The 18,097-nt window shown below is 45.9% G+C and overlaps 1 protein-coding gene across 1 annotated transcript; it reads left to right on the top strand.

Moving 5' to 3' along the window:
• The first annotated feature begins 3,113 nt into the window (after positions 1–3,113).
• On the top strand, positions 3,114–8,277 carry LOC131704968 (uncharacterized). The gene is made up of 2 exons (XM_059006756.1): positions 3,114–4,136; positions 7,963–8,277. Exons 1-2 carry the CDS (start codon positions 3,131–3,133, stop codon positions 7,968–7,970), a joined length of 1,014 nt encoding a protein of 337 aa, XP_058862739.1. The 5' UTR covers positions 3,114–3,130; the 3' UTR covers positions 7,971–8,277.
• Positions 8,278–18,097: the final 9,820 nt, after the last annotated feature.

The following is an 18,097-nucleotide window of genomic DNA, read 5'->3' as shown; positions in this document are numbered from 1 at the left end:
TAGATGAAGGTTGCTGGTATGCGGACTTCATCGACACTTTGGGTACTGGTAGGATCAGCAGCTTCATCAGCAGTTCGCGGGGCAGCAGTGTGGAGTAGTGGTTAGGGCTCTGGACTCTTGACTAGCGGGTCATGGGTTCAATCCCAGGTAGGGGACACTGCTGCTGTACCCTTGAGCAAGGTACTTTACCTAGATTGCTCCAGTAAAAACCCAACTGTATAAATGGGTAATTGTATGTAAAAATAATGTGATATCTTGTAACAATTGTAAGTCGCCCTGGATACTGGTGTCTGCTAAGAAATAAATAATAATAATAAAAAGGACCTACTTCTGGATTTAACAAGTGATCTTGATTTGTTTCAGCAGGTTCAATTTCGCACTCGCAAGCTTGTGCACGGCATTGAGATGGGTGAAGTACTGTAAACTTTCATTTTCACAGTCTGTGTCGCTGGTTTCACCTGGGTACTGTTTAACAATTTGCAGTTTGCTACTGGACTTGGTTTTCTTCTCTTTTCTTGATTTTTGCACAGCAGTACCCAAGGGCAAATAATCACAAGGTAGTAACAGATTTCTATGTTGCCTTTTCCATCTTCTGGCTTGAGTTCATACACTGGGCTTACACTTTTTCTGTTAACAATGACATATATCCTATCTTCCCAATATGACCTCAATTGACCAGGTCCACCATGTTCAGTCAGATTCTTCACAAGCACCCGATCTCCAGGCATGAGAACAGTAAATCGTAGTGGTTCTTACTGCGGTCTGATGAATTTTTTCCACACTTGACAGCACGAAAGTGGTCTTCTTTCATTTGTTTCCACCTCTGCACATAATCTGTGTAGTCCACCTGTGTAGCTGTGTGTTCAGGGGACAATCTGAAAACAATATCAATAGGCAAATGTGGAGATCTGCCAAATAACAGCTGGAATGGAGGAAACCTTGTTAATTCGTGACAGATGCAATTATATGCATAAATTACTTTTTGATCTCAGGCAGTGTCCTTAACATTGCTAAAAATGTGCAATTCATTCGTTCTACTTTGCCATTTCCTTCTGGATGATAGTGATTCTGGATCTTGCTATTTTGCAGTAGTGCTGCAGCCTGTGAAAGAGCTGGTTCTCAAATTCACCACCTTGGTCATGATGAAGTCGCTTCGAGAATCCAAACCTCAAAACAAAGTCATTGAAGATCTGCAGCAGTCTTACCAGATTTATTGGTGGTTGGATAGGCTTGAGCGAATCTAGTGAAGACAACCAGAATATACTCATAGCCTCCAGAACTCTTCTCCAAATGCAGAAAATCTATTGACACAGGCTCAAAAGTTTGTGTTGTAACAATGCTGGTTAAGGGCGCCTTTGTAAAATGACTGGGTTTCTTTTGCTTAATGCACCTACATACATTATTAATATAATGGTTAATATACTGTTGCATGTGTGGCCAATAAAACCTTTCCCGAGCCAAAAAAACAACCCTTTCAGTGCCAAGATGTCCCATTTCTTTGTACAGTTCTTATACTCTCTGCTTGTATTTGTTTGGCAGTACCAACTGTTGTCTTGTCTCTGTTTTGCGATATAGAACACCATGCTCATCAAGCTGTAGTTTATACCATTCTCACAGAAATGACATTGGTTTCTTCATTTCCCTTTTCCTTTACTGCTCACTTGGTTTGTGACCTTGATTTTTGTAGTGCAGGACCCTGCCGATGACTGGATCTTCTTCCTGAGCTTTCCGTATTTCCTGATGGCTTAATGACTCAATGGTGGCGCTATCACATGGCACAGTGGGAAGCGCAGCAACATTGGTAGAGATGGATGTAATCCATGCACCTTAACTGTTGTTCTGGATACCTGCAGACTGAATGACAGCTGCTACAACATCTTTAGAAGCTTCCTCACTACATTCTGATATGTAGCTTTCCATATCCCAAGGCATTCTGGATAAAACAGCAGCATTAATATTGTGTCTTCCCGCACAATACTTGATGGTAAAGGTATAGTCAGCTAGCTCAGCAACCCAGCGATCTCCGGTTGCATTTAATTTTGCAGATGACAGAACATAGGTTTAAGGATTGTTCTTGCTATAAACTGTGAAAGAGACTGCATGGTACAAATAGTCTTTAAATTTATCAGTAATCGACCATTTCAGAGCTAAAAACTCTAACTTCCCAAAGTGCAAATTGTAGTTTTTCTCTGCAAGTGAGAGATCTGGAACCTAAGCTATCACTCTTAACTGACCATTCTGATGCTGATATAACACTGCACCAAGCCCTTGACCTGAGGCATCCACATGTAAGATGAATGGGAGTGTGAAATCTGGGTAGGCCATTACTGGTGGCTTTTCGTAATTCATCGACTGTTGATGGTGTCTGTGACAGAAATACAATGAGTTCTGGTGATAAATCTTCCTCCTGACCTGTGAGGGCGCTAAAGAACGGGAGGAGAAGTATCTGGAAGGGCTGGCCTGACAGTTCGTTTCCGGGACCGGAAAGTGGGTCAGCCTGGAAGGAAGCGAGACTCTGTTGTAAGACCGTATTGATTTGACAGGTAAACGAGGGGCAGCTGCAAGTAAAAGGCAGCTGCAACCGTTTACCTAGATATCATGCGGGATTACATATAGGGGCCGGGGTAACGCTGTTCTTTTCCTTCGTTTGGGTTAAACCAAGGACCGAGAAGGACCTAAAAATCTGTTCTGCTCTAAAAGAGCTGTGTGTGTGTGTTTGTGTGCTGGAGTGGCTGAAAACTAACTGTCTGTCTTGTTTCCGAATCACCAGACAGCTAGAACATATCCGGAGCTGTCGCACTGGGCGAACACAAGCCGGATCACCTCCTCACGTACTGTCACAACGTCCTGTGTATTCACTCACCACAATCACGACTGCACGCACCCGAGACGGGTGACCGTATTCTTGTTTCTTTTGTTCAGGACTGTATCCTGTGTTTTGTCAGCCCGAGCTTTACACATCGTTGTGTATTGCCGGGCTTATTATTTTGAGCACTAGACCAGTGCTGGCAAATAAAGCCTATTTTTCCACTGGACTACCGTTGTCTGCTCATTACTCCTGCACCGCATCACTGCTACACAGCTACCCCTCACCACCCACTTTGCCACACGTGGTGTCAGAAGTGGGATCATGGACCGCGACGCGCTGGCGGAGCTGCTGCAGGCACTGGAGAGCAGACGGGACGCAGAGGAGAGAAGGAGGGAGGAGCGCTATACAGCGCTCATTGAACGGGTAGGACTGGCCGTGGCTGCGGTAACGACCCCGACTACAACACCGGTGATGTCGCCCCCAAAGGCACGGGCGATGAAGATGTCGGCGGAGGATGACCCGGAGGCGTACTTGGTGGCATTCGAGCGGCTGGCTACCGCGGCGGCTTGGCCGCGGGAGTTCTGGGCCAGCCAATTGGGACCCTGCCTGATTGGGGAGGCTCAGGCAGCTTACCAGGCCATGAGTGACCAGCACGCCACCGAGTATGACCTGGTCAAGCAGGCTATCCTCCGCCGACTCAACATTACTACCGAGACCCACCGGGCGCGGTTTCGGGAGTACCGGAGAGCCCCGGAGACACGCCCCAGGGTGGTTGCGGAGAGGTTGTGCGACCACATGGTGCATTGGCTGACCCCCGGGAAGAAGACCGTCCAGCAGATGGGGGAAGCCATTGTGGTAGAACAGTTCTGCCATGTGGTCGGCGCCGAAACCCAGGCGTGGATACGGCGCCACAACCCCGACACCCTGGAGGAGGCGGTCAAATTGGCCGAAGATTTTGAGGACTCCCTGACCTCTGCCCGGATCGGGATCCTGTCCGCCCCTGCCCTTCGGAGCAGCCGCGCTCTCTCTCCCTCTCCTCCAACATCATCGCCACCACCCCCCTCGTTCCAGGGACCCAGACCTCCCAGAGCACCGACCCCATTGGGCCCCCTTGCCTCCCCCCCATGGAGATCAAGGTTGGCCCCCAGCTGGGGTAGAGGTGCTGCCCCTGCCCCGTTGCCATACCAGCAGCGGGACAGATTTCTAACCCATGCCCCCTCTGTCCCTCCTATCTGTTTTAGGTGCCACCAGCCGGGACATCTGGCCAGGTCATGCCCCGCTGCCATGGAGTGTGACGTGGCCGCGTGCAATTGGGCACCTGAGACTGGTAAGCGTGGGGAAAATGGTCGGGAGGGGCCTTGTCTGATTAATGTGGTGTTAGGGAATGTGAAAACCCACACATTAGTGGACACAGGGTGTGAGCAAACCTTGATTAGGACAGCTCTCCTGGGCGGTGTGTCGTGGCGGCCACGAGGTCAGGTGGCCATCTCCTGTATCCATGGAGACACGGCGGCATACCCCACATTAAAAGTATATTTATCGGTAGGACCGATAAAACGTCACCTGGTAGTTGGGGTGGCGGAAAGGTTGCCACACCCAGTTATTCTGGGCCGAGACTGGCCAAAATTCAAAGAATTGATGGAAAAAATGGCAGTCTCAGCCACACACGTAAACGTGGCAGAGAAAAAAAAAAAGGAACGGATTGGTGATGTGTTTCCTTTTCACACTGAAATGTTTTCCCCTCTTTTCCGTCCTAGAAAAACGAATAAGGAGAGACGGACCGCAAAATGGGAGGGAGCGTTGTTGAGACAAGGCTGGGGTCTGGTGGGAGAGTGCTGCAATGGTAACAAACGCCAGTCGAAGGGAGTGGGAACGCAGTGTGACCGAGAGAGCGAGGTTACTGGACCGACTAGAGCAGATGTTATTCCAGCCCCTCTCGATGTACCGGACCCGTGGTACTCAAGCGCGGACCTAGTGTGGGGCCAACATAACGACCCGTCACTGGTGCACGCTTGGGGACAGGTCCGGTCCATTGAAGGTAAGGATGTTGACGGCGCTGGGGCGCTAGTATATCCACACTTCAGTATCAAGGGGCAATTACTGTATAGGGTAAACCTAGCCGTGGGCACAGGACAGCCTGTAACACAATTGTTGGTTCCCCCGTCTTGTCGGCTGGAGGTCATGAGGCTGGCGCATGATATCCCTTTTGCGGGGCACCTCGGAGCCGAGAAGACGAGGGAACGGATATTGGCTCGATTCTATTGGGTAGGTCTTCATACTGATGTGTCGAAATATGTAGCCACATGCCCAGACTGCCAGCGAGTAGCGCCGGGTCGAGTGCGCCCCGCCCCTTTGGTCCCACTGCCGATTATTTCCACTCCTTTCGAGCGCATTGCAATGGACATAGTCGGCCCTTTGCTACCTTCTGACTCCGGGTATACGCACATTTTAGTAGTGGTGGATTATGCAACGCGATACCCGGAGGCAGTTCCATTGAGGTCCACTAGTGCCGCTGCAATAGCCACCGAGTTAGCACAGATTATGGCCAGAGTAGGGATCCCCAAGGAGATTTTGACCGATCACGGAACTAATTTTTTGTCCAATACGTTACAGCAGGTGTACAAAATATTAAAAATACGTCCCATCAGGACGTCCGTTTATCATCCACAATCGGACGGTCTGGTGGAACGTTTTAATCAGACCTTAAAGTCGATGCTGAGGCGATTTGTAACACAAGAGCAGAAACATTGGGCATCACTTCTCCCCTACCTCCTTTTTGCAGTGAGAGAAGTGCCGCAGAGTTCAACGGGGTTCTCCCCCTTTGAGCTCCTGTACGGCCGGCAGCCTCGCGGCATTCTCGACCTGCTGAGAGAGGGGTGGGAGGAGCACAAAGGCTCGTCTAAAAATGTGGTGAAGTATGTGCTCCTACTCAGAGATCGCCTGGATTTGGTCGGTCGTTTGGCCCAAGACAACCTCAGATCGGCTCAGCACTGACAAGAGCAGCATTATAACAAAAATGCACGGATTCGAACCTTTCGACCAGGGGACAAGGTAATGCTGCTACTTCCCTCATCAGAGTCAAAACTGTGTGCTAAATGGCAGGGGCCGTATGAGGTGATTCGGGCTATAGGGAAAGTAAATTATGAAATTAGACAGCCCGATCGCCGGAATGAACGTGAAATTTACCACATTAATTTGTTGAAGCCCTGGCAGGCAAGAGAGGTCTTATTTATAGCCCCAGGCAATATGGAGGATGATTTAGGTCCCTGTCCAGAGACCCCGAGCACAAGAGCGATTTCAATGGGGGAACAATTAGTTCCGGATCAGCAAAGAGAGCTGCGTAAGCTTATTGAGGAGTTCAGTGATGTTTTTTCTGATGTGCCCGGCAGGACGAACTTAGTTGAATATGACATTATCTCTCCTCCAGGTGTCACAGTGCGAGAGAGACCGTACCGGATCCCGGAAAGTCGACGAAGTGGCGTTCGCAAAGAGGTATGGGATATGCTCGAGCTTGGAGTGATTGAACCTTCCAGGAGCGAGTGGTGCAGTCCTATTGTAATAGTGGCTAAGAAGGACGGCACCAACCGCTTCTGCGTAGATTTCAGAAAGGTGAATGCTATTGCCAAGTTCGATGCGTATCCCATGCCTCGGGTCGACGAACTTTTAGACAGACTGGGAAAAGCGAGGTTTATTTCCACTCTGGACCTGACGAAGGGATACTGGCAAATCCCTCTAACCCGCAGCTCCAGAGAGAAAACCGCATTTTCAACACCAGAGGGGCTGTTCCACTTTAAAACCATGCCATTTGGGCTACATGGTGCGCCCGCTGCCTTTCAGAGACTGATGGACCAGGTTTTACGCCCACATCATGAATATGCAGCAGCGTATATTGATGACGTGGTGATTTACAGCTCCACCTGGCGAGAGCATTTGGCTAGGGTTGCAGCCGTTCTTCAGTCTCTAAGGGCAGCCCGGCTGACAGCTAACTTGAGGAAATGTGCGTTTGCCAAGACAGAGACTCAATATTTGGGATTTTTAATGGGGAATGGAAGGGTGAGACCTGTGGTCACCAAAATCCAGGCTTTGGTTGATGCGGCGATCCCCAAAACCAAGACTCAGGTGAGGTCACTACTGGGCTTAGCCGGTTATTACCGCCGCTTCATCCCCGAGTACGCCACAGTGGTTAACCCGTTAGTCGACCTCACCAAAAAGAGTGCGCCAAATTTAATTAAATGGTCAGCTGAGTGTCAGGGGGCGTTTGATACGATTAAGCGTAAACTTTGCCAGGCCCCCACTCTTATTACCCCAGATTTCACCAAGAGATTCATCCTCCACACCGACGCCTCGGATGTAGGGTTGGGTGCAGTCTTGTCCCAAAAAGTAGCTGGAGTAGAACACCCGATATTGTACATAAGCAAAAAAATGTTACCTCGGGAACGCAACTACTCCGTAGTCGAAAAAGAGTGTTTAGCCATTAAATGGGCTACTCACTCTTTACGATACTACCTGCTGGGACACTCATTTGATCTTGTCACAGACCACGCCCCACTCAAGTGGTTAAGCACAATGAAGGACAGCAATGCCCGGATAACTCGGTGGTATCTGGCATTGCAGCCCTTCATGTACCATATGGTACACCGTGCGGGGAAAGACCACCAAAATGCGGATTATTTTTCCTGGGAGGGGGGAGCAATGGGAAAGGTAGATTTAGCCGAGTGTTCCTTCGGCTCCACTCTGAGCGGTGGGATATGTGACAGAAATACAATGAGTTCTGGTGATAAATCTTCCTCCCGACCTGTGAGGGCGCTAAAGAACGGGAGGAGAAGTATCTGGAAGGGCTGGCCTGACAGTTCGTTTCCGGGACCGGAAAGTGGGTCAGCCTGGAAGGAAGCGAGACTCTGTTGTAAGACCGTATTGATTTGACAGGTAAACGAGGGGCAGCTGCAAGTAAAAGGCAGCTGCAACCGTTTACCTAGATATCATGCGGGATTACATATAGGGGCCGGGGTAACGCTGTTCTTTTCCTTCGTTTGGGTTAAACCAAGGACCGAGAAGGACCTAAAAATCTGTTCTGCTCTAAAAGAGCTGTGTGTGTGTGTTTGTGTGCTGGAGTGGCTGAAAACTAACTGTCTGTCTTGTTTCCGAATCACCAGACAGCTAGAACATATCCGGAGCTGTCGCACTGGGCGAACACAAGCCGGATCACCTCCTCACGTACTGTCACAACGTCCTGTGTATTCACTCACCACAATCACGACTGCACGCACCCGAGACGGGTGACCGTATTCTTGTTTCTTTTGTTCAGGACTGTATCCTGTGTTTTGTCAGCCCGAGCTTTACACATCGTTGTGTATTGCCGGGCTTATTATTTTGAGCACTAGACCAGTGCTGGCAAATAAAGCCTATTTTTCCACTGGACTACCGTTGTCTGCTCATTACTCCTGCACCGCATCACTGCTACACAGCTACCCCTCACCACCCACTTTGCCACAGTGTCTTATCTTTAAGTGCTTGTACAGCTGCTCTGTCATTTTGTATCCATCTTGTAGCCCTGTTCAGATATAATCATCCCTAAGTATTTAACTTCCCTCTTGAAAAGCTCACATTTATCTGGTCTTAGCTTAATGCCATGTTCTTGAGGTCTGTGAAGCACTTTTCTAAGGTTTTCTACCTGTTTTTCAAAGGTTGTGCTAAATACTAAGACATCATCTAAATAAGGGACACATACTTTGTCTCTCAGGCCTTCCAAACATCCCTCTATGCATCTTTGAAACGCAGCTGGCGCATTCATTAGGCCGAATGGAATCCTCCTCCATTCATACAGACCCCACGGTGTTATAAATGAAGTTAGAGGTCTACTTTCTTCATCTAAAAAAACCCTGATGGTAAGCCTTACCTTGGTCTAAGACTGAAAACCAAGACTTACCACCCAAACTGTCCAAGATTGCAAGGTATTGGCTGTCAATCAGGAACAGTCTTTTTATTCAGCTCCCTGTAGTCAATGCAGAGCCTGAGGGTGCCATTCTTTTTACGTACACATACTACAGGAGATGAATATGGTGAGTTTGATTTTCTTACCCGTCCTCGAGCAATTAAGTTTTGTAAGTACTCTTTTACTTCTTTGTATAATGGTCTGGGCACGGCAGTGTAAGTTTTCTTTACAGGCTGAGTGTCATTCAGTTTAATTTTCATTTTCAAGGAATCAATTTGACCCATATCATCTTGGTTTCTTGAAAAAAAACAACTTTTGACTCACTGTTTAACATTTTCCTGACACTTTCTCTTTGTTCTTCTGTGAGATGGCTGACATCAGAATTTGTTTTAACTTTGCTGTTGATCTCTGCTTCAAGGGCGTTCACACTTCCAGTCTGCTGTGGTAAGGTGGTAGACATTTCTTCATTCCTTCAACAGTGCAGTCCGTTTATAAGAATCACATCCATCCCAGGTGTTTTGATTCTTATAAGCGGATGATTCTTAAAAGCGAACCAATATGATTACTGTGGTGCAGAATCAAACTTAGTATGAGAATGATAAGAGCTTGTTCTCTGGCTGCAGTGTAATGGGTTGACCACTAGATGTCACGAGTTCCCGCATGTATGCACACCTACGAAAAACCCACAGCTGCTTTCCTTAACGATTTCTGGATAATATTCAATTGGTTAACTGCTTGTTAAAGTTAATGACACCTCACCTTAATGATGCCGATAGCTTTGTGATGGGGGTATAGAGGCGTAAGGGAGCAGAAGTAACAAAAAGAAACCAAAACTCGAGTAGATCTGTTTGTTCCACATGAAGTGCTGTTAGTGCTCCAGCTGAGAGCTAGGTTTATTTTGTTTGTTTTATTAGCGGTTGTTTCGCCACCGCAGTGTAAGAAAAATAAAACCAACACCGGTTTAAAACTGTAATCAAGACTCCAGCCTGATAATTTACACTGTCCTCGGCCACTCTGTTGCATTACAATTAGCAAAAGGGTGCCATCAGCAGTTTAAATACAGTATATAGATGTCAATGGTGCCCAATCACTGAAGACAATACATCAAAACAAGTCATCGTGGGTAAGCAGCTTGTTATACGATCACAGTTATGACATATGTTTACTGAAGGCTGCAGAATCCTATTTTACTACAGTATACTTGAAGTGTCAGCACCGGCGTAGATTTAGCTAGGGACGGTAGGGACATGTCCCTACCAATGTCAAGGGACAGTTGAATTGTCCCTACCAATAATTTAAAATCTGAAATGTCTTTTGTCAAGTCGTTTTATCCGCTCGGCTCCACAAAGGGTTAACTCTAGATCCCCTCGTTGCTCCTCCAGTCTCCAAAAAAAAAAAACCGCTAATTTGATTGGCTTAGGCACTAGGTTCTCAACCGGGGGCGCGGTGAACGTTTGAATAATAACGTACTAGTAATAATAACACTGACGTGTCAAACGATACTCCCGATTTCGACCCTTTGAGTGCAGCGAGTTATTAAAGAGAGAAAGAGATACCGGTAGCTTTAAAAAGAATGGTACCCTGGGATTTGTGGGTGTTTGGTGGGGTTTGGGGTTGCAATCAGCAGACAATACAACTACAAATTCCATAATGCATCACTGTAACACGGACTCAGTGAGCGGCTGACGTCAGGGACCAAGCAGTCTGGTGTTGTTTTTATTGAGGCGCGAAAGTGCACAAGGACTCGGGAGTGAAAGGTAATTTTCCGAGTTTAAAATAAAATTTAAAAAAATCTAGTCATTCTTAAACTGTATATTGTGCCACAATTTTCACATTTACTTAAAAAATAAGAATAAATATAATCAGTTTCATTCGATATTTAGTTTGTTGGTTAATGCGTTGTCACTTTATTTCTGTCCAACTCCTTCCTCCCTTTGTAACTAACTTACTCCTTGCTTGATACTTTTTGTATCGTGTGTAAAAAGCGAACACGAACAGTATATATGTATTTGATTGAATGGACAGTGTGACTATCCACAAGGCTAAATAAACGCACTATATAGTCAATAATAATAAAAAAATGTTAAAAAGTCAAATTAAAAAGGGGGATGGGGGCAGATATAAAAATAAATTTCAGTGGGGCTGTTGGAGAGTGCAGCCAGCGGCTGATGTTGATTCGCAGGGAAGCACGCAGAGCACAGAGAAGTTTGGTGTAAAACCAATTATTTTTATTTAAGAACAATAATTAAACAAAAAGCTAATTGAACCAAATATCAAACAACTTGAAGAAAGAAAAAGTGGAAACCAAAAATAACTATTTATAGTCACCTAGTCACAGGTACTGACTTCAATAACTGAGTCCAACCATAGAGCTGCAAAACTGCTCTCTGATCTACACAAAAGGAAGATCCTGACTGAACCAACTGACAGCCTTTATACCTTTCCAGGCCTACTACCCCTCCCCCCAGAATAAACCATTATGCAGGTGGTTATATAAGAACAAAACAGCAAACAATTATCAAGAATAAATAAAGTATTCAAAAAGAAACAAATCAATGAATATGTATATATACTAAACATTAATCTAACACATACATTAATACTATGCTTTAAAACAAACAGAGGGAAACTTAACTAAAATCAGCTATCCCCCCCTTTCAATATATTCTACAGGTACTGCCCTGCTACAGGAAGTCAGTACCCAGGGAAATCAATAAAAGCTTCCCTCACCAACATGGCTGGTTCCCCACTTCCTGTCAAGATGGAGGACCTCACCACCACACCCAACTCAGGTTACCTAAACCATTGCATATCAAAAAAACATGCACATTAAAATAACTGTTGTTCATTTTAGCTTAACAATAGTACTGCAATACATTGTTCTGGAAGTGTGCACCCTTCCAAACCAACTGTCTAAACAGTACTCTTGATTAACCCTTTTGTTTTTCAGGACACTCCCAACCACAGGCCTCCAGTCCTGATACCCCAGGTAAGTGAATTTTGTTTTTATTATTTCCCTTACTAGACCCAAGGTTCAGCAACACAATACACAAACAGTTAAAAAACAATTTGCAGAAAATGTCCAGATACATACTGAGACAAATGTGAGGGTCTCCTCCCTCACATATCCCCCTCCTTAAGCTTTCCCGTGTTCTACAGGGACACGAGAAAGAAAGTCTGCAATCTGATTCAAGGCTCCTGCCCTGTACTTTACTGTATATTGAAATGGTTGCATTGCCAGGTACCAACGAGTGATACGCGCATTGGAGTCCCTCATCTTCCCAAGCCACTGCAACGCTCGATGATCTGTCTCCAAAGTAAACTCACGGCCGATCAGATAGTACCGTAGTGAATCAAGGGCCCATTTGATTGCCAGGCACTCCTTCTCAACTGTGGAATAACGAGTTTCTCTTGGAAACAATTTCCGGCTAATGTACAGTACTGGTCTCAAGTTCTCTGACTCCCCTTGCAGCAATACAGCTCCAAGTCCTGCATTGGAAGCGTCAGTTTGCACAACAAAGGGCTTAGAAAAGTCTGGGCTCTGCAACACAGGTTCCCTACACAAAGCTTCCTTAAGATCTTGGAATGCTTTGTCACAGGCCACAGTCCAATTAACCTTATTCGGTTCACTCTTCCGAGTAAGATCAGTGAGGATAGCTGCTCTGGTGGAGAAATCAGGGATGAACCTACGGTACCATCCTATTAAGCCAAGGAATGATCTCACTTCCTTCTTGGTCTTGGGTGGACCACAGTTCTGAACTGCCTCCACCTTTGCCACTTGTGGTTTGATGACCCCATTACCCAGGCGGTATCCAAGATACTTGACCTCTCTTTGGGCAATGTCACACTTTGCAGGATTGATGGTAAGTCCAGCTTCTTTGATGCTTTTAAACACAACTTTTAAATGTGTCAGATGATCTTCCCAGGAAGTACTATAAACAACCACATCGTCCAGATAGGCTGCTGCAAAGTCTTGCATACCTTGTAGAACTCAATCCATGAGCCTTTGAAAAGTCGCAGGGGCCCCATGAAGCCCAAACGGCATAACCGTAAACTGATAGTGCCCAAAAGGAGTACGGACGGCTGTATATTCTCTGGAATCCTCTGCTAAGGGAACCTGCCAATATCCCTTGCACAAGTCCAAGGTGGTGATAAACTGGGCTTTCCCAACCTTCTCTATCATCTCGTCAATTCGAGGCATAGGATAGGGGTCGAATTTAGACATTGCATTGACTTTCCGAAAATCGATGCAAAATCGGAGGCTGCCATCCTTCTTTGGGACAAGTACGACGGGGCTGCTCCACTCACTGCTGGTAGCTTCTATGACTCCCAAGGACTTCATACTTTCCAACTCATCACGCAACCGTGGAATCAGTTTTTCTGGCACCCTGTAGAACTGCTGTCTGATGGGGTCGGCATCCTTCAACGGGATCCGATGCTCCACTAGTCTAGTGTATCCTGGTCTTTCTTGGAACAAGCCAGGAATTAAACAACTAGAGATCTCTCTCTGGTGATCTGCCGATAGATGGCTCAAGTTTGGGCAATATGACCTTTCATCTGTAGGAAAGTATTGCTCAGTCCGATCTTCCTCCTCCTCTACAGCTCTAATCAAGAGATGCTGCTGAGGCTGTTCAGGACGACTATACCATGGTTTTAATAGGTTAACATGGTAAACCTGCTTAGTCTTGCGGCGGTCTGGCATGGCAATCTCATAAGTCAGCGGGCCCATCTTCCGCAAGACTCTATATGGACCTTGCCATTTAGCCAGCAGCTTGTTTTCTTGAGATGGCAATAGCAACAACACATCTTGACCACGCTGGAACTCTCTGGTACGTGCTGATTTGTCATACCAGGCCTTCTGGTTTTGTTGTGCTTGCTCCATGTTTTCCTGTGCCAATGTCGTCATCTTTTGCAGCCGGTCGCGCATTTGCAGCACGTAGCTAACAACCGTTTGGTCTTCCGCATGGCTCGACTCCCAGGTCTCTCTTAGGATATCCAGCGGCCCTCGCACCTGCCTGCCATACAAGAGTTCAAAAGGTGAAAACCCAGTTGATGCCTGAGGGACTTCTCTATAGGCAAAGAGAAGGTATGGTATCCATTGATCCCAATCTCCTCCTGTCGTGGACACAAATTTTCCCAGCATCGCCTTCAGGGTTCGATTAAAACGCTCCACCAGGCCATGTGTCTGAGGGTGGTAAGGTGTGGTCCTAATACTTTTAATTCCCATCAGCCTGTAAACCTGGTGTAATAGTTTCGATCTAAAATTTGTACCCTGATCCGTAAGAATTTCTCTTGGGATCCCTACCCTTGAAAACAATTGTATCAATACATTAGCTATTGGCCTAGCCTTGACATTCCTCAAGGGAAATGCCTCAGGATAGCGAGTTGCATAATCACATATGACCAGTATATATTTATGGCCTGATCTACTCCTCTCCAATGGACCAACCACATCCATGGCTATGCGTTCAAAAGGTGTACTGATTATAGGAAGAGGTGAGAGGTGGGCCTTAGTCCCCTTCCCCCCTGCACATGAAAACTGACACTCAGGACAAGACTTAACAAAATCCCCAACTTCTGTGTATAGGCCTGGCCAAAAAAAACGACTTGCAATACGGGCAAGAGTTTTCTGCTTCCCCAAATGACCCGCCCAGGGGATTGTATGTCCCAACGTCAAAATCTTCCTTCTTAAGGCTTCGGGAATGACCAGTTGCTCTCCTTCCTTACTCTGACGGTACAGTAGGCCTTTAATTAACACAAACCAAGCATCGTTTAAATGATGGCTTCCCTGCTCCCCCTCAATACTAGACAATCTCGTGTACAGGGACTTCAATGTCCCATCAGCTCTCTGTAACTGTTCTAGGTTGTCAGGAACTTCCCACTCCACAGACACAGGAGGTTGGTTCTGACTCAACTTGTCACTCTGCGTTAACCGAGTGGTTCCTCTCAACTTTTCTTGGCGCCTCTGAATCCTTGACTTCTTAGGCCTTATTTCTGATGTTTCAATCTCTGCATCAAAAAATGGCAAGTGATTCAGAGACTCAAGTTGCTTTCTACTCTGTGCTCTAGTAGTCACTACATTACAGGGTCTAGCTACTCCCAGCAACTCCCCTAGTATAGGTATATCTCTACCCAAAATTACACTGTATGGCAACTCATCAACCACACCCACAGTTACTAAAAATGTCTGATCCTGAATAACCAGATAAACATCTGCTGTCGGATACATTTTCTCTTCACCATGCACACAGAGGATCCTAATGCTAGCTCCCTCATTCAAACTCCCTCTAGAGATCAAACTATTCACGACCAGAGTCTGGAAACTCCCAGTGTCTAGAAGAGCTTGAAACCATTTACCATTAACAGAGACTTGCACTAAATTCTCATACACACACTTTTCCTCCACTGGTTTAGTAGGTCTAGGCACATAACACAAGTTTGATGGTTTAGGTTTCCTCAATGGGCATTCTGGTCTATAGTGACCTGCCTGACCACAGTGATGGCATATTACTTGTTCCCTAGCAGATTTACCAGGCTGATTGGGTAGAAACTGATTTTTAACAAATGGACCACAACCCTTCCTCCACCCTGCAGACTTACCCGGTGTTGGTGTTATGGACCCCCTGGTGTAATGGTAGGCCTTCATTCCTCTCCGAGCCGAGACATAGACATCAGCTAGACGGGCGGCCTCCATAGCAGTTGATGGGTCGTGTTCTTTAATCCAGGTGCCAACCTCTGGGTTCATCATCTTCAGGAACTGCTCCAGGATGATAATTTCACCGATCTGTTGCATTGTGTGATTGTCTGGTTTTATCCATTTCTCATACATTTCTTTGAGACGCACATAGAGTTCTTTTGGGGTCTCCCCTTCCTGGACCTCCAACGCTCTGAATCGTTGACGGTAAGTCTCTGTATTTATTTAATATTTTCTTAGTATAGCAGCTTTCACTTTCTCATAGTCAAGTGTCTCGTCAGGGTGCATAGCCACAAAGGCGCTTCTGGCTTTCCCTGTTAAAAGTGGAACCAGCCTCACAGCCCAGTTAGTTTTCTCCCATGCGCAAGCCACCGCCATGCGCTCAAATGTGGTTAGAAAGTGCTCTATGTCATCTGAGTCTTCTAGTTTCTGCAGTTTTGGCTCTCTCCAGCCCCTGGACCAACCTTGCCTAATATCAGCAGAAGTGTCCTCTACTCTTCTGCCCTCACTGCTGCTCTCAAGGACTCCTCCTTGAAGACTGTGATGCACTTCTCCTTGAAGCTGGGTGAACTGATGATGTAAACGTCGATATCTTTCATCCTGTCTGACACTCTCTTGTTCTATTCGCTCCTCTCTGGCTCTCTGCACCTCAAGATAGCTTTTGAACATCAATGCTAGTTCATTCACCACTTGATCACCGCCAGATACTGGTTGCACCGCAGCTTGGGAAGTTGCAACTCCACTTGCCATGGCTCCTTCTTCAGAATCCTCTGGTCTCTCTCTTCTCCGCTTTGCAGGCATGTTGCAAACTTTCTGCTGCTTTCCACCTCTCTTCTGTGCTGATGTAATTTTAGAGTGCCTCCTGCTGGCCACTGATGCATCCCACCGCTGCCACCAAATGTTGGAGAGTGCAGCCAGCGGCTGATGTTGATTCGCAGGGAAGCACGCAGAGCACAGAGAAGTTTGGTGTAAAACCAATTATTTTTATTTAAGAACAATAATTAAACAAAAAGCTAATTGAACCAAATATCAAACAACTTGAAGAAAGAAAAAGTGGAAACCAAAAATAACTATTTATAGTCACCTAGTCACAGGTACTGACTTCAATAACTGAGTCCAACCATAGAGCTGCAAAACTGCTCTCTGATCTACACAAAAGGAAGATCCTGACTGAACCAACTGACAGCCTTTATACCTTTCCAGGCCTACTACCCCTCCCCCCAGAATAAACCATTATGCAGGTGGTTATATAAGAACAAAACAGCAAACAATTATCAAGAATAAATAAAGTATTCAAAAAGAAACAAATCAATGAATATGTATATATACTAAACATTAATCTAACACATACATTAATACTATGCTTTAAAACAAACAGAGGGAAACTTAACTAAAATCAGCTATCCCCCCCTTTCAATATATTCTACAGGTACTGCCCTGCTACAGGAAGTCAGTACCCAGGGAAATCAATAAAAGCTTCCCTCACCAACATGGCTGGTTCCCCACTTCCTGTCAAGATGGAGGACCTCATCACCACACCCAACTCAGGTTACCTAAACCATTGCATATCAAAAAAACATGCACATTAAAATAACTGTTGTTCATTTTAGCTTAACAATAGTACTGCAATACATTGTTCTGGAAGTGTGCACCCTTCCAAACCAACTGTCTAAACAGTACTCTTGATTAACCGTTTTGTTTTTCAGGACACTCCCAACCACAGGCCTCCAGTCCTGATACCCCAGGTAAGTGAATTTTGTTTTTATTATTTCCCTTACTAGACCCAAGGTTCAGCAACACAATACACAAACAGTTAAAAAACAATTTGCAGAAAATGTCCAGATACATACTGAGACAAATGTGAGGGTCTCCTCCCTCACAGGGGCGTGAGTGAAAAAAGGTTGAGAACCGCTGACTGGACTCTGGAAAGACGCTCATCTGAAGCTGCCGCTTGCCGGTCAGTCTGATAGGAGTGTGAGCCACTGACTGAATGAAAGCCAGGTGCCGGGGCTGAAGGTATTGTCAGGTCGTCAGCAACACAGTTTGAGTGAATAAACCTACCTACCTAATGGATAGGTAGGTATGTTTATTACGTTAGCGACCCATTGCTAGTTGCTAACCCCACGTCCTTGATGGCAAGCTAGCTTGTTTCTCATGTGTGTGTGAGTGTGCGTGAGCATGTTTTGATGTCGTTAACCAAATAACGTTAGCTAATCACTTCAATTTGGCTTTAGGTGACTAAAGCAGAATGGCAGGCAAAAAAAGAAAGATGGACATAAGGACGTTTTTTTTACAAAAAGTCAAAGTGTAAGTAGGATGGAAGATGTTGTTAAAGTAATAAACACAATTGATACTGATTCTCATAGCAAATGTAAAAATAATTTACTAATGAAGTTAGCAAAGTCATACTTTCTCTGTAAACAGCATGCATCAATTTATCATTTTATCAGGTGAATGAAGCAATGCAACCAGGTGCGAGCAGCAGCACAGACACAGGAGAGGCAGGCAGAGCAATAGGGTTGCATGCTAGGAAGGATGTAGACAGCAGCAGTGACAGTAGCAGTGACAGTGAGAGTGGCAGTGATGGTTCCAGTGAAGATCAGTGTAGCAGCGAAGATGTCCATTTTATGGACATTGTTGAAAACAAGCCAAACCAACCTGA

Source organism: Acipenser ruthenus, chromosome 33, assembly GCF_902713425.1.
Source record: "Acipenser ruthenus chromosome 33, fAciRut3.2 maternal haplotype, whole genome shotgun sequence".
In the NCBI taxonomy this organism is placed as follows: Eukaryota; Metazoa; Chordata; class Actinopteri; order Acipenseriformes; family Acipenseridae; genus Acipenser; species Acipenser ruthenus.
The sequence above is the reverse complement of the archived record's forward strand: the minus strand, read 5'-3'. Positions and strand labels throughout refer to the sequence as shown.